Genomic DNA, 17018 nt, shown 5'->3' on the forward strand with positions numbered 1-17018 from the left:
ATTTTGCTCCGTAAAGCATGTATGGGTCCTATATAGATGCCACTGCTGCACACTGACGTCTTTTCCCTTCTTTCCGCTCCTCCAGACACTGATCTGGAGCTCCCTCTCATCTCTCAGAGAAAAATAACTCGAATTTTCGAAAAAGAAATGAAAAACTTCAGAGTTTAAATATGCAGATAACATTAGACAAGACCATTTGAACCTAATTAATACCCCCCCCCCCCCTTCAATCAGGTGTGCCTGGCTTTGAGCCACAACCCCAAGGCCTGCGGAAACTGCATCTCGATGAACCTGAAGTCCATCAGTGAAGATAGACAAATTTCTACGTCTCCAACCATAAGCAGACTTTTCGACAGAACCTTTCCAAGTTCCGCTCCACATCCAAACTTCGTGCTCGGTTCTGCTCCAAAGATCGGTCTTGGAGCACTCGCTCCAAGACGTCAGGTATGCATAAAAAACTCTAGGAGTTTAAGTAGATATATGCTCCCATGCACCACTCTTTCGTCTGATCAGGAGCAGCGCCACCCTTCTCAAGCTCACTCCTGAAGTTGGCCAACTTTTGAGGCGATTCTTCAGCTGGTTCCGATACAACCTGAGTTACCTGGCCCCTTAAGCCTCTGCATCTGATCAAAGAGTTACCTAGAGCCATGCTTCTGCTCTTGAGATCTCTGCTAATTCCCGCTGGCATGCCTTCTGGCCCCAAGAGGCCTTCCTCCTGGAATACCGCCGGTAGCTTAGCCGTCAGCCCCAGCTGGACCGTCCGCTCTAACTGCCTTAGACTCCTATTCAAACTCTGCTACAAGTGCCACAACCCACATTGGGCATGGTGATGGCAACTTCTCTGCCTGAACATGTGGCCATGAATGTCCTTTTCGATGCTGGTCTGACCGGACGTGGGTCCCTTGCTCACTTTGCCACTGGATTTATGCTAGCCTTGCTGATAAGGTGCGCTACCCCGAAACCAGTCCCAGGATGCTGGTTTCCGGTTCAGGGAAGACCTGGCTTGGCAGTTCAGGCTGGACTGCTCCCATGAAGAAGAGGGTCAAGACTTATTTGCACATGGCTGGATCTGAGCTGGGGTGGTGAAGTAAGCTAAAGAACGATGACTGATTCAAACCCAGATCTGTGACTGGGGGTGAGTGTCTGAAAAGTTTCAGCGATTCGTCCATCATCTCCTTGTGTTTCCTTATGGATAGCAGGTCACAGACCCTATGCCAGGAGGTTTTGCGCTTCCAAAATGGCTACTCCATCAAAGAATTTTCCTGCTGTTGAACCATCTGGCAGCATCATTGAAGGCCAGGTTGGACAAGCTCAGCCTTCAACGCCTAACTATTCACTAAGGGTAGATACACCTGCAGGTGGTATAAGGTCTCTTCTGTGAATGGGAGGATCTTGGCTTGATCGATTTCCCAACAGCAAGAATATGCAATGTCCGCTCCTATTTATGTGGGAATTTCCAAGGCATCTCGCTCAGAGAAACCTTCTGACTCGAGTGGAACGCTGGACTTTTGTATACCTTTCCTCCAATACCACTCCTGCCCGGGTTCTCGAGAAGATCAGGACGGTCAAGGCAAAAGTCGTCCCAGTGCCTCCGGGGTGGACATGTAGAGTGTGGTATCCAGAACTCCTGGGTTTGAGGATGTGTCCTACGATCAAGCTGCCCCTCTGGGAGGTCCTCCTGTCACAGCAATAGGGCAGGGTCTCTAAGGAGAAGGAGAGACCTAATCACTTGGACCCAAAGCGAGTGCTGAGCTTCAGCATAAATCATACCAAATATCATCGAATCATACCAAAGCTGTACGAACAGCTCTTTGTGGGGTTTGCTGGAGCGCTGAAAAGCAAGAAAGATTGATTTAACACAAATCTCTTGACTGGGGGAGAATGTTTGAATCATTCAGCATTCCGTCCATTATTTGTTGCAGTTACACTTTTCGCCCAAAGTGGGACAGGTATGCTCAGGCCTGTGTCCCTTGCTCACTGTGCCACTGGATTCAAACTAGTCGAGCTGATGAAGGGTAACATACCCCGAAACCTGTCCCAGGATGCTTATTTACGTTCCAGGGAGGACCTGGCTTGGTAGTTCGGTCTGGACTGTTCCCATGAGCCTCAGGGTACAGACTGATTTGCATATGGCTGGGTCCAAACTGGGGTGGCGTAGTGGGCAAAAGAACTATGGATTTAACCCAGATCTCCTGACTGGGGGAGAATGTTTGAAACATTCGGTCCATTTGTTGCAGTTACGTGGAAAAAAGCAGGGTAGTGCAGAAGAGAACAATCTACTGCTGGATCGTGCTCTGCAGAAAGATCTGCTACGCATTGGCAAAGAAGCAGCCTCTGTAAGGATTTCATGCTCAATCTACTAGGGCCAAAGCTGCCATCACTGTGTTGGGTTTGCGGAGTCCATGGCCTAGACATTTGTCACCTAGCTATGTGGGCATTCCTCCACACCTTCACAAAGCATTTTTGCCTGGACAGTCGGGTTTGCCAAGAGCTGCATTTTGCCTGCTTCGTCCAATAGCCCATCCACAGACCAACCTCCAAAAAAGTATTGCTTTAGTACCTATTTAAAAGGTTAGGAATACGCAGCTAGAAGTCTCTAGCAGAAGAACAGGTTACTTATTTCTGGTAATGCTCTTTCTGGTAGAGATTTTATCTAGCTGCGGGTTCTTACCCCCTGACACCCACCCCCTCCCAGTCTACTCCTTTCTATGGTTGGACTCCATCTGTTAATACAGTCCCAAGACTAGGAGTCTGCATGCTGTCCGCCGTTTCGCTTTTAGTCTCGGTCTGGGCAATGGACAGTCTCAAAAGCAACAGATAGCTTGCTGAAGTGGCGCCTATATAGGCCCCATAAGTGATTTCTTGAGCAAAATGGCATCAGCGTAAAGCTCCAAGGCTCCATCTTACGTCACAGGTACTGCTGAAAAGTTTCCGGTCTGTTATAACACCTGGGGAATATTTTAAAGGTGAGGAATTTGCAGCTCCCAGTAAAGCGTGACCGAAGGTAAGTGACTTATTCTTCTGTTCATTTATTCTTGAAATTATTAATTAGTTCTAGAGGATCCAAAGCAAATAATGGTGTACATTCAAGTTGTGAATCTACTTAAATCATGCAGTTTACTAGCGAATCTACTTCTCTCTGCTGAAATAAGCCGTCATTCTCAAGGTAACCTGGCAAGTCTCTGTGTATTGTAAAGCAGAATTGTCTGTTCAGTCCTGTCTCCATTTCCAAATAAGTAACTAAGCACTTGTGAGGATAAATAGATTTCAGTGGCCGAAATTTAAAGCTGCTCTCAGATTTCCTACGGTTGTGAAAGCGAGAAGTTTGAACAGGAAGACTTTCTTAAATCCAAGGTCTGGATCAACGCTCACCAAAGAGTCCTAGAGCGCTGCATTCTGATTTCAGTGCTGGAGGAAAAGCTGAAGAGCAAGAGTTGTCTTTGGTAGAGAATTTGCTTCCAAAGAATTTCACTTGCTAAACTCTTCTTAGTCTATGTTTGCATTTCTGAACATAATAGTGGAAGCTTCAGTTATCCTTTAGCAGACTCTGAGCTTAATGCACACCTAAACAAACCAGAATTTGATTCCCGTGGAACCCACTTAAATATACACTGCTGATTCATCCAACCCCCCTTCCTACTGAATTCAGGATAATTTGTGCCAACTATAAAATTGATTGAAAAAGAAAGCCTAGCACATGCATGGTAGACAATGTCCTGGTTCCACCATCTACTGCGTTCAAACCACACCGTTCCAGAACCCCAATCCATACTGTGTAAAGTTGCTTTTATCTGTCTTCAAGTAAATGTATTGAATTGCTTGGTCGTTTTTAGTACTTTTCTTTTTGTTTTCTTTATCATTTACATCTATTCCTGCTATTTCCTCAGATTTTCTTTATTGCAGGTATGTGATGTGTCACTTTGCGCCTTCTTTTACCTTTCCTTTGGCTCTGAGGTGCCTCCAGGGCCTCCTATCATTTTCTGCATGAGTCTTCGGGCCTTTCTACAAGGGTCCTTGGACCCAAGGGTTTTAACAGAGGTTTTCTTTTAGTGCCTTTCAGCTGAGGCGTCCCACGATGTCTTCCAGCAGTGTTTCACCAGAGGATCTTTGCCTTATTTTTTTTAATAATCCTATTTTTGCAGGTTGTAGTGAACCCAAAGAGTTGTGCTCAGTTTTCTGTTCCTAAGATCGTTTTGGCTTCTTAATTATGTCAGGTGACTGGAAACTGGTATTAGGGGGCTTCCTAAAACCTGTGCTGCTTCTTTAGAGATTCTTATACCAGCCTGGCCCATTAGTGATTTCCCTCAATTGAGGGGACATTCCCCTTGTATTGGGGGGTACATCTAATTCTTTCTCTTGATTTCCAAGGAATATTTGCTCACCTCTTGTCCTGTATCAGCGTCCAGAGGAATAAGGTGCTTTTTGAATTGCCTTTTATACTTTTTATCACTGTTTATTTGTCCAAAAGGGTCTCGTCTGTCACTCGGTGTCATGTATCTACCTTTGACAGGAGATGCCTGCTTGCGCCAGACCACGATTGCTGTATGTCCTTTATCCTCACATGCTTATTTGTGCCAACTGCTGAGACCCAACCCTGTACGTGCATTGTTAGCCCTCTATTGACCACTTTTATGACTACAATCCCTGAACATTTATAGGTGCATATAACTTGTATTTCACAAATTGATGGTGCAATAGCAACTGGTTATGTTCATAGCCTGTACTGTGGCATCTTTACCTCTCCACAAATTCCTCTAAATTGGAGGGAAATATTCTTTCACCTGAAGTGCTCCTTGATGTTTGACATTCATCTCAGGCAACCTTAGTGACCACTCCTTTTCACCTTTTTGCCTCTCTGAGGTATCCTACCAGTGTCTGCATATGAGATGTCTCCTTTGAGTTCCCAGACTCTTGCTAGCTGTTACTTTGGGTCCTGTAACTAGATTTGCCAGCCCTCTTCTCGAGTATGTAGAAGGAATGAACTGTTGCCTCGTCTTTTCGCCTCAAAAATGCTTTTGCAACTATATCCAGCGTTACCCTATGGTGTTTTCTGTTCCTGTGGTCTCCCTGGTCTGAATATTTCCAGTGATTTATTTCTGTTGCTTCTGCTGATATCTTGTCAGCGCTTTGGCGCTGCAGCAAAGATCCTGACTAATGTGGGAGATTATGAGAATCCCTCTTTGCTTTCCTTGCTTACTATGTGAAGGGGTTGTCTCCTATTTCATGGAGTTGGGCAGCAGTCACACTCTGTTCAGTGGACTACTCTGTAGGCTTACTGTCCTAGAGCAGAGGTGCAATGGAGGGAGAAATCCTCCTTTCTGCCTCCTAGTCACTCTCTAGCAACTAGCCTCTCTTCATAAGATTTCACGCCCCCTCAACCTGCCTCATACCTCGGTTTTATTGGGGTTGCATCTCTGTAACTTCTTGGGAGGGGTTGCAAGTGAAGCTTACTTCCTGACCTTTAGAATATAGCTTACGGGCTATATAGGTGCTTATGCTATATCTATATATCAAAGATATACTTTTTGTTAGAGAAAGTGCAGTAAAGCCGTCAGAGCACCTTTGCGGCTTGCAAACACAAACCATGTGCCCAAAGCTTCAGGCAAAAGCAAAAACTATGCAGCTCTAGATATGAGACTGATAAAGGAGGCATTTTTTCTCTAGCTGTGGCGAACTTTGATTGGAAAATGGACATTGAACCTTAGATGTAGAGAAAAACAGAATACCTAAAGACTACCTAAAAAGATACATTTATTTAAATAGAGGATTGTACTAGCATGGGAATGGTTATGAGCCACACTGGAAAGCTACATGCATGGTATTCCGCGGATCCACCCAACTAACCACAGTAACTTGATACCAAAGGTGCTGAGGTACTGTCGCTGATGCATCCTGCCCTGTGCACAATACTAGGGCATGTTGAAACTCAGGTGAAGTATAGTAAATCCCATTGTACTTGTTGTGTGCAAACGTGTGTTAACTAGGATTGAGTCTGGTGTGCTAGTCTGATGAAAAAATGTATAATTGTCACTGGGAGGACAGTCAAATATGCGGGGCTAAAATGTTGTATGTGAAGGACTGCAAAAAGTGGTCGAATGTCCTAAGTTTTCAGCCCCTTACATTTCATTTTCATTTTCTTGGTTTCTGTTGTGGACCACAGCCAAAAGCGCCTTGAGTGCTCTTCTCATTTTTACAACATCTTGGCTTGCTTTTGCATAGAGTCATGTCTTAACCATTGTTAATGAAGACAGGTGCCATCACTTTAAATGTGGAGTGTGCATGCTATGTTGCCAGTCATTTAATTGGTACCGGGGCTTGCATGTTAACCTGCACTTTGATGGTGTGGCTTGATGCAGTGTAAAATCCAAGATGCTGTCGATTTGAGAAGAAAAGTGTCACCCCACCTGGTAAGTAATTCCTCATTTAAATGACAGATCATTGTGTTTCCTGTCCTTGTTCTCTTTGACGTATCACACTATGAGCACTACCCCAGACTAGAAAGCTACCTGGAACGAGTCAGAAGTTGAAAAAAGTAATTTTTTATAGTATGCTCCTGCATTGAGGGAACTTTAATTGTTTAGTTTTTCAAGACTATGGAGCAGTGCCATAGCATGGAAGTTGGAAGTTGTTTTTATATAATTTCCAAAAGTGGTATCACAGTACAAGTGTAAACCTTGTATAATTGGGGAGTATTCTAAATCCTTTGTGAATGTAATGTTTTCGTTCGAAAAGGTAAATCTTCTCCTTTGTTAGGTATTGCGTTGCCGCATGTTTTACGGTCTTATTCCAAGAACCTTGGCAATTGATTTCTCTGCCTGTTAGATTGGAACATGCACTTGAGCTTACCTTTCTGGAATAGTGTGGTTCGCCCACAGTTATTATGGACACAAATTGAGGTAGACATAAGTACTGCTTTGAAGAGGTATAAAGTTAGCTGTCAGCAGGGGATAGAAAAAGAGCATCTCCTCAATCCAACAAGACAACCCTGTGCAGGTATTCATAGTTATAGGCTAGCAGGGCAAGCTTCTTTTGACTATTTGGTTCCACAGTCCGTGCTTATTTCATTATCAAAGATGAGAGCTCAAAAGATGGCGTGCACTCTGAATGGCCCAAACAATAACGAGGCCCAATGTTTGCTGTCAACAACATTCACATAACTGCTCAAACTCGGTCTTGATCAAATCGAGTTAGAGTAAATGTGTGTCTTGGGCATGATTTGAACACTTTCTCTGCCTGATTTGTCAAGCTGGGAGTGTAACACAGCATGATTTTTTAAACGGGCATATTGCTGTTCTGGATGCACCTGCAGAAACTAAGACCCCAATCTGCGTTCTCAGATGGGAACGTTTTTTTTTTTCGGCTTTAGATCCTTTGCGCTTGTATTTGTTGCTTTGTGACAAGCGACCTTTTTAGCATTTCTTATTTCTGTCTGACGGACATTGTATAGACTTTCCACATGCCATTGTTAACAAATTGCTTTCCTTCCCAGGTTCAGCTGGACCCATGCATCCTTTGGATCAGCTTGGAGCTGGTCCCCACCTGGCACGATTTCCTTACCCCCCAGGTGCCATTCCCAACCCATTGCTAAGTCAGCCACCTCACGAGCATGAAATGCTTAGACACCCTGTGTTTGGTGAGTTAACTATGAAGTATTTTGTGGCCTAGATGCATGCACAGTAAAGAATGATAGCAATGACGTGGAAGGGGTGAAAACTATTAATTTCCTTCAGCCGCTAGTTAACGCATTACTTATCAATATGATCTTTGGTTACCACTCACTCATTAGCCTATTCTGGGCTCGATCGGAATGTGTTGAATAATCATTTACGTTTAGAATAATGGCATTTGCTTATAAATGTTACCATTACGATGTCCTATCTTCCTGAACTGATTTGAATGATTTCTTTGTATGCATAGGTACCCCATATCCCAGAGACCTTCAAGGAGGACTCCCACCCCCCATGTCTGCAGCCCATCAGTTACAGGCAATGCATGCACAGTCTGCAGAACTGCAAAGGCTCGCCATGGAACAGCAATGGCTACATGGTCACCACCAGATGCATGGGGGTCATCTACCAAGTCAGGAAGATTATTACAGGTTAGTATACTGTGCACAGTTCACCACCGACAAGTGCAATTCACTGTCTAAAGTTTACGGTGCAACCAGATCTTCCAGGGAAAGGACAGATGTGGAAAGTATGTATAGCTGCTCTGTAAATGGTTAGCAAGTGAGAGTACTTCACCACTGGCTCTCTCAGAGGGTTAATATACCCCAGTGTTAGGCTCTTCTGACCGTTGAATATCAGCAGTATAAATACACACATCCTCCAATTCAGCAGATCGTACCACCTTGTGGTGTTGAACTGAGCTGGTGTAAAAAAAACTTTACATTCCAGTGATCTGAAAGAACCTCTCTGGGAAGGTGGCATTTCTGGTGCCAAGTCCATTGGCAAAATGGACAAAACAGATTTACTGTTAAGCTCCTCTGAAAGGTTCTCTCACACCTTTGAGTCAACCAATATTTTCCCTAAAATTAACATGAAAAGAGTGCTTAACCAATTTTTGAACAGACTAAAGGCCTCTCGTCTTCCAAACTAGCTTGTTGTGCTTATGGGAACAGTAAAAGCCACCCAGTATGGTAACAAGGGGTTCCCAGAGGGATGTGAACAGAGAAAAAAAGAGTTGCTACATATTGCCCCAAAGGCAACAAGAGTGAAGACAACAACCACAGTGAGCATGCTGGTAAGTATATCAACATAAACTCTTCAGAAGAACAATGTAGAGGAACGTCCACTCATTCAGGATACAGTTACTGATGCACATTTCGATACACTTGATTAGAAACTAGATCTTTCAACTCATAGAATATGAAGTCTGATTCATCCCAATATTCCTAAGTATTTTAATTACCAAATGCTGCTCCGTAATATATGCAGATGTGCTTGTGCTTCTATGAAAGCTTGAATGCTATGGCAGAAATAATTATATGCAGGTGTACATTCTGATCTCCCATATGTGGCATTTGTCATAAACTTGCATGCTGTTCTTCCATCAACCTTGAATAGATCAATTTGCATTGTTAAAAGTCCGTATGTTGAGATCTAAATGTCCATCTAGATGTTGAGATAGAGTAGCTGGGTTATTAGCTGGCTAGTAGACATGAACTTCAGGAGGATGGCTACATGAATAAGGTTGTTCTGATGATGGAGTTGAATGCCAGTGGCAAGCGCAGAGAAAACAATTTTGAAAGATTCTCATCCTGATCTTATACTATATTGAAACATAGCCACTGAATGAAACATGGTAGAGAACTACATTTAAAGGCAAGTGCGTATTTCTTCTTAGTGAACATATGGAAGGCTCCAGTGTAGAAATTTTTGAAGAGGGACACTTTGAAGTAGAGCATAAACTGTGCAGACATGTAAAGGATGATTGTGTAGGATCCATTCCAAAGTAGTAAGTTGTGTGATGGGGAAACTAATAAGAAAAATAGTTGTCTGAGTGAAGGTGAAATCGGGATTTGTGCACATCTCAAATTTCCCTTCAAAGGTCTAATAAAATCTGACGCGTGTAAGCCATTTTTCATTTACCTCCGGGAGGCAATTTCTCTTCCCTATGTTTTAACTTTTGTGTTAGAACTATTTGGTAGCAAAGGCTCACCCCTTAAGCCTTCACAAATTTAGGTTTTGTGAAATTGTGTGATGTTTAAAACACAGAGGTGCATCTAAATACCAAAACATAGAGATTGAACATTAATCAAGCCATTCATTTTGTTTATTGCGTAGTGGAAAGTGTTTGTTGCTCTGGGTTGACTGGGCTTTTTACCAACACCCAAGTCATTCGGTGCTTCAGCTATCAATCTGTGACAATTGTGAGATCCTTTATGATGATTGTTCAGCTCAAACATTATAATACAATGCATTGATCTTGCTGGATAAACAATTAAAGTGTTATAAAATTAAGGTTAGAGGTAGAAAGATAATCTCTTGAGAGCGGGAGTTGTGTATGTATCAAGTGTGTATGTATGTATGTATGTATATGTGTATTACCAGTTGTTCCTTGTTCCTCCTAAGATTCTTTGTCACAGTTATCTGATAAAGACTTCTATAAAAAAAAAATAATAATAATCTAGCCGCAGATTTAGAATATCCCCAGGCTTCAGACTGGATCCGGAGTCTTTCCACAGCAGCACCTCTGCGCGCTGGGGGGCGGTGCCGCGCGGCTCTGCCATGAAGTTGTCCACAGACGTGACGTAAGCGGAGCCGATATTTGCCCCTCCCGGCCCGATGATGTCAGTTTTCTTCTTTTCCGCGTCCCAACACGGATCCTGGATAAACAGCAGTTCCCTGGCCTGTTTTTCGGGTCTTTTCGTCGCCTTTGGCGTCCCGGAACAGTGTGCAATGACTTCAGGCTTTAAGGCGTGTGAGACCTGTGCACGTCAGATGTCGGTAACGGACCTGCAAGCCATCTGTATGTGGCAGTGCACCACGACTCCAAAGAGTGCAAAGCCTGTCAGCGGTTGAAACCAAAGTTCTTACAGGAGCGTTATATGAAATTGCAGGCCACACGGTTGTCCGGTCCTGCACCTTCGCGTCGCCGCTCTCCCTCACGGGATCAAGCCCATTTCCGAGGTCGTTCCCGCGGACGTTCGGAGGCGGTAAGCACAAGCGTAAGTCCAGGAGGTCTTCCTCCCATACGTGTGACGCTGGCGCCCGCTCTTCTGGCTCCCTGCCGGGCACGGGCGTTTGGCAGTCTCCTCCTCCGTACCCTCCCTTTCCGGGTGCCAGAGCGAAATGGGCCCAAATGGAGGCTTATTCTAAAGCACTCCATTCTTTAGGTCACCCCCTCTCCCTGATGCGCCTTCGGTTCCTATAGAGGTGGGGTCCTCACCGGCGGATTTGTCCTCGGCACCGGCTGTGTGCATCGACTCCTGAGCCGATACGACCCGTCCAGCCCACCCCTTCAGTCTCCGCATAGCCCTGAGCGACTTCCTGCGCTGACGGAGGCGGCGCCGTGCTTGACGCCCTGTTCCCCACATGTTGCAGTGAGGTCGACGTCGGATGGCGCCCGCCCAGGCAGAGTCCCTTTTGGAGGTTATCAACGTCCGGACTACTCCAACTAGCCGCCGGTGCCGACGTCCACACCTCCTCTATTACATGAGATTGGTGTCCAACCCGACACCTCGGACGTCGGGGCGACTCCCACGTGGCGTACGTCCGGACTACTCCAACTAGACGCCGGTGCCGACGTCCACACTTCCTCTATTACATGAGATTGGTGTCCAACCCGACTCCTCGGACGTAGGGGCGACTCTCACGTGGCGTCAGTCGGCACCTACCCCTCCTCTTATGCCAGAGTTTGACACTCCTCTGGGCTCCCCTAATCTGAGGCCGTTTTGATCCATGGTGCAGGTACCATGTGTGGCGTGGCCTTTGGATCAGCCTCCGCTCCTCTACTTTTGCTGTCTAGTGGACAGGTCAGTCTCCAACCGTCTCCTACTGATGGTTTATTGTCACCTTCCAGGATGGTAACCAAGGCTAGTGCTGCTTATGCACGGGCTATTCACAGGGCAGCAGCTATTCTTCATTTTCAGCCCCCTGTGGGTTTTCTGCCTTCTGATCCTTTGTTGGATCTTCGCCACATGGAGCCGGTTGAGGTGGAGCCTTTGCTACCCCTTGGGGCATCTTTGTTTGACATCATGCTGGGCACATGGGCGAGGCCTTCCTCTGGTGACTCTGTTGATCGGGCCATAGCTCGTCGATACCGTCCTGCCCCAGAAGATCCGCTCTGTCTATCTCTTCAGCCTAGAGCTCAGGGCCTAGTTGTTCAGGCGGCCTTCGACTTAGTCTTCCTCTGCCTTGCCACTGTTACCTCCCTCCAGGGAGTCTAGGTGGTTGGACACATGTTGTCACCAGCTTTTCGCCTCTGCCAGTGCTGGCATCCACACATTGATTACAGCTTGCGTGTTTGCACGCAAATCCTCTACCCTTATGTTATGTTATATTGATTTATTATGCGCACAGATACCCCAGCCAAGGGGCGTCCCGGCGCAGAGACAAGGTAGAACATAACACAACAGGAAACTAAAAACATGAAAGCAGCTAAAACAGGAAAGTTTTTAAAGCCCTTCGGAAAGTCAAGAGGTCCTCCATCAGACGAATTTCAACAGGAAGGGAGTTCCATGCTGACGCGGCCTTTCACTAAACGAGCGGCCACCCATGCGACTAAGCCTAAATCTGGGGACCACCGCAAGGGCCAAACCCTGGGAACGGAGGGTGCGGGTGGGAACATAAAAGGAAAGACAGCTGGATAGGATTTCCGGGCCAATACCTCTCAGAATCTTAAAAGCGAGACACAAGACCTTAAAAAGGATGCGCTTCCTGACAGGGAGCCAATGTAGGGTACGAAGGACAGTTGCCACCGAGCTGAATCTGGGCAGGCCGACAATCGCCCTCGCCGCAGCATTCTGAACCCGCTGCAGACGGGTTAGCTCGGCCTGGTTAGCCCCAGCCAGAAGAGAGCTGGCATAATCCAGGCGGGAGATGATAGTTGCCTGGATCACCAGCTGCCTGGTCGGGGCGTCAAAGAACTTGAGAACAGGTCTCAAGCCCCTTAGGAGACCGAAACAACAGGCCGCAGTTTTTTTAGTATGCCCTACAAAGGAGAGGCCCGCATCCAGCCAGACCCCCAGGTTTTTCATCTCAGATACCGGGGTCGGAGTGGGTCCCAGCTCAGAGGGCCACCATTGGTCACCCCACAGCTCCACTCCCTTACCGACAACCATCACCTCCGTTTTTGTGGCATTTAGCTGAAGGCAGTTGCCTGTCAACCAGCTAGCCACCGCCTTCAGTCCAGACTGAAACCTGGGGGCCTCAGTCTCCGCATCCCCGCTGAGAGTAACCGCCAGCTGTGTGTCGTCGGCATATGAGACCAAAGTTAGGCCCCACTGCCTAGCGACATCAGCCAGCGGTCTCACGTAAAGATTGAACAACGTGGGACTCAGCGAGGACCCTTGCGGAACCCCCATGGCCAGCGGTTGGAAATTGGACTTGAAGGGAGGGATGGCAACACAGAAGGAGCGGTTATCTAGAAAGGAGTGGAACCATTGCAACACCTGACCGCCAATGCCGGTCTCCTCAAGCCGATGCAGGAGGATGCTGTGGTCTACCGTGTCAAAGGCGGCGCTAAGGTCTAACAATATAAGCGCCGCCGTTTGACCAGCATCCAACCTTGCACGGAGATGTTCCACCATCACAAGTAACGCGGTTTCCGTGCTGTGGCCGGCACGGAATCCGTTTTGTGTGGGGTCGAGGGCATTGGTCCGTACAAGATGTTCAGACAGGGCCAAGTTGACATGGGCCTCAGTGATCTTGGCTGGCCAAGGTAGCAACGAAATGGGGCGATAGCTTTCAGGCTTGGCCGGGTCCAGGGAGGGCTTTTTGATAATTGGGGACACCACAGCTTGCTTCCACTTAGCTGGAACTACTCCCGTTTCCAAGGAAAGGTTGACGAGGGAACATACAGCTGCACGTCCCATAAAAGCCTGATCTCGAAAGAGAGCAGGCCTTACTGGATCGGATGGAGATCCAGATTTGACTTGCAACGCAAGTTTATCAAACCCGTCCAAGGTAAGGGGGGGGAAGACAAGCAGAGTAGACTGATGGTGGGTCCCATTGATACTTTCCCGACCGGACCCTATGCTAGGGAATGTCCGATAAATAGCTTGGACTTTCCCCAGAAAATAGGAAGCAAGGGATTCACAGTGGGAAAGAGAGCTTACGGTCGTAGAGGTAGTCCGCTTTGACATAAGATCTTTTACGGCCTTAAAGATGGCTTTCGACGGATTAGTACTGTTCCGGAATTCCGCGGCATAAAAAGCCGCTCGAGCTCGACAGATAGCCCGATGGTAGAGCTTGACGGACCTGGCGTATGCAGCTTTTAGATCAGCTCCATAGGTTTTCCTCCAGGCCCTCTCAGCCCGTCTACAGGCACCCTTTAGGGCCCGAAGGGCACTATCGTACCAGGGGCTCGACTCTCTGGAGTTGATTTTAGTAGATACAATAGGTATCAGAGAGTCCAAGGCCCTAGTAATCCAGGAACAGAAGAGGTCATACCCCTTTTCTACCTCCGTCAACGGGCCCAGCGGCTCCTCTAATAGAAGACGATGGAAGTCTTCTAACCTAAGCTTCTTCCAGGCCCTCTTCTGCACCCGTCTAGCCGAGGAGATGGAAGGGGTGGCTAAGACCGGGCATAGGATGGACACCAAAAAGTGGTCAGTCCATTCCACCGGCGAGATAGAGGTGATTGTAATCCCCGGCAGATTGGTAAACAGGGGATCCAGAATATGCCCCCCCGAATGGGTAGGCTGGGAGACCATCTGGGGAAGTTGAAAGGCCTCTAGGTCAGAGGAGATGGAGCGCACTGTCAGGCCTGAGAGGGTGTCGAAATGCAGGTTCAAATCACCCATGATGGAAAAGTTGGCACAGTCTGCGACCAAAGGGCCAACAATGTCGGGAAAAGCATTTCTAAACGCCACATCGCTGCCGGGCGGGCGATAAACGACCATCCCGGACAGCGTAAACTCAGGGCTGACAGAGACCTTGAACAAGGCACTTTCACACCCAGAGATGTTTAGGGCACTCCAGACACAGGAATAGGAGGACCTTACCACTAAAGCTATACCCCCACCTCTAGACAACCTGTTCAAGGTGTACATAGAATAACCGGGTGGGCAGGATAGATTTGTAATAGCGGTATCCGCATCCTGTAGCCATGTTTCAGTCATGGCAAAGATGTCTGGAGCTTCCTCCTCAATGAGGTCAAAGATGTTCTGATAGTGTTTCAGCGCAGACCTGACATTCAGGTTCAGGATCCGCAAGGAGGAAGGAAAGTCTGTAATACGGCGGGTCACCGGAGAAGTAGTCCTTGGGAGAGGACTCGGAGAGTCAAGAGCCCACCCATTACAGGGGCAATGGTACGGGCCTCGCAATGGATGTACCGATGGAAGGGTACAACAGCGGCTTACCTGACCGATGGCAAACAGGCACTCCCGCGAGTATGTCAGCATGGCGACGCTAAGATGGAAAAATAGCCGTTACCCGGAATCCCGCGACGTCCAGCGCATCCGTAGCGCGGACGGGCGCAGACGGGCAGGACTCTGGCACGACTCCGGCCACGCGAGGACACGCCCGCTGCGCGATCCCGCTGCGCTAGGGGAGGAGCCTTAAATAGGTGTTCCCAGGCGTCACATGCACATTCAAGCGCTGTCAGCTGGAAAAGCCTCACTCCACTCACCCCACTCCAAGATGTCTGCCAAAAACGAACCAGGCACCCACCCCAGGACCAGACCCGCCAAAACTGCAGTGAAGGGGCACAATTTATGGTGCAGGTAAGGGGCAATTTAAAAAGGGTCAAAATGACCAAAAACAAACTAAAATAATATTTTACGTTTTTAAAACCTTAGGGACTTGGTCGAGAACCTTCTTCCTTTAATTCCATAAGAGCCGCGTTTGGAATTGATCCACCTTCTGCATGATGGCAGGGGAATGGCACAATTTTCCCTCCACTCTTCCCTTGATGCCACTGACTCGGTGGGACGCGCTCTTGCTCTGTGTGTGGCTTTGCGCCACCATGCTTGGCTGCTCGACAGTCGTTTTCCAGACAATGTTCGGGATGCTCTTAGGGCTCTACCTGTCAATGGTGTGGACCTTTTTGATAGCCACACAGATTCAGTGGTCTCTCGCCTCATGTCTGGGCAACCGTGACTCTTGCGGCACGTCTTTTTGCCTTATGGGTATCCTTTTATTCTGCGTAGGCGATGTTGCCTTGTTGGTTTGATTTCAAACATGACCCGGTTCTCTGCGTAGCATCCAGCTAGTGTAGGTGGTGGTTCCGCCATCTCAGTATTCCCTCCGGACAGCCGGACGGCTGGTTTGGTCTTCCCTTTCAATCTTCTGAATGTGTGCTTTGCCCAAGTGGACTCCCCTCGCAGGGGTTGAGACTTACCCTATTTGGGGTATTTGCGTGCTATCGGGTACCTGCCTTAGCACGCTCCTATGGAGTCTTCCTAGCGGACATCCTTCTAGGAGTCGGGCTGTTCTCTTTTTCTGCCATTAGCACCCTTCTCTTGCACTTCGGTTCCAATTGGCTTCTGTTGTCTGTAGTGATTCTAGGCCTAGGCATGGGTTCCTTGTCGTGCGTCCTTTCCCTCGCCTGCCTTGACGGGGTCCTTATGTTTTTTCAGCATTACAGTGATCTTCTGATCTATAAAAGCTGCTATTCTTTTGCCAGTCTCAGTCTCTCAGGACCCTTGCTCCCTTCACATAGGGAGCTGTTCTTTCACAGCTGACACCCTGTACTTGCCTTGCAAAGGACAAACGCCGCTATGCAATATGTTTATTACTATTAGCGCAAACTTGGATACGCCCTGGTCTGTTTATGTTGTCAGCCCTTACTGGGCTTGTCTTTCAAGGTAGCGGATTACATGTCCATCTCTGCTGTGCATTGTCTTATGGTCTCTTATTCGGCCACTTTCCCAAGAGCAGTTTTGCCTCATTCCCTGCTGTTGCCGTGCAGGTGTTTTCCACGCTTCTGCTTTGGGTTCATTCTCTGATACTCTCAAAGGGAGTGTTATCTTCAGGATACTCGTTTCTTGGGTCCCGGGACTTCTAGGTTGGTCCCGACTGTTCCCACTATCGTGCCTACCTCCTTCTCTGTCTTGCGGTGGACCGCTGTTCCTCCCGGGCGAGGGGCGGATGTTACTTATGGACCGGGACATTGTCCTGTCCAGTTCTGTTCCGCATGTCTGTTGGTACTTTTCGCATGCCCTAGTTTATTGTTGTATTATGCTTCATTTTTTAGCATCTTTCTTCTTATTTGTTTCTGCTGTGCTCTTACACAGTAGAATCTGGCTGGCAACGTTTCTTCATGAGGTGTCCGTGGACCCGGTCTGCTTGTGCTACGAGTTCTTATATAGGTGTCCGGCTTTCCTGGTCCCCTTTTTAGGTTTCGCCTGGCGT

At 47.5% G+C, this 17018-nt stretch overlaps 1 protein-coding gene across 13 annotated transcripts in view; it reads left to right on the forward strand.

The window, feature by feature from the left end:
- The window catches only part of RERE (arginine-glutamic acid dipeptide repeats), a 1284697-nt gene that overhangs the window by 1180081 nt on the left and 87598 nt on the right, over window positions 1-17018 (forward strand). For all 13 annotated transcript variants that reach the window (XM_086921406.1, XM_086921411.1, XM_086921410.1 and 10 more), the window contains 2 exons: window positions 7490-7633; window positions 7918-8098. In XM_086921406.1, the coding sequence (XP_086777532.1) occupies window positions 7490-7633; window positions 7918-8098 (325 nt within the window). The remainder of the gene's footprint in view (window positions 1-7489; window positions 7634-7917; window positions 8099-17018) is intronic.

Source organism: Lissotriton vulgaris, chromosome 5 (assembly GCF_964263255.1).
Source record: "Lissotriton vulgaris chromosome 5, aLisVul1.2, whole genome shotgun sequence".
NCBI lineage: Eukaryota > Metazoa > Chordata > Amphibia > Caudata > Salamandridae > Lissotriton > Lissotriton vulgaris.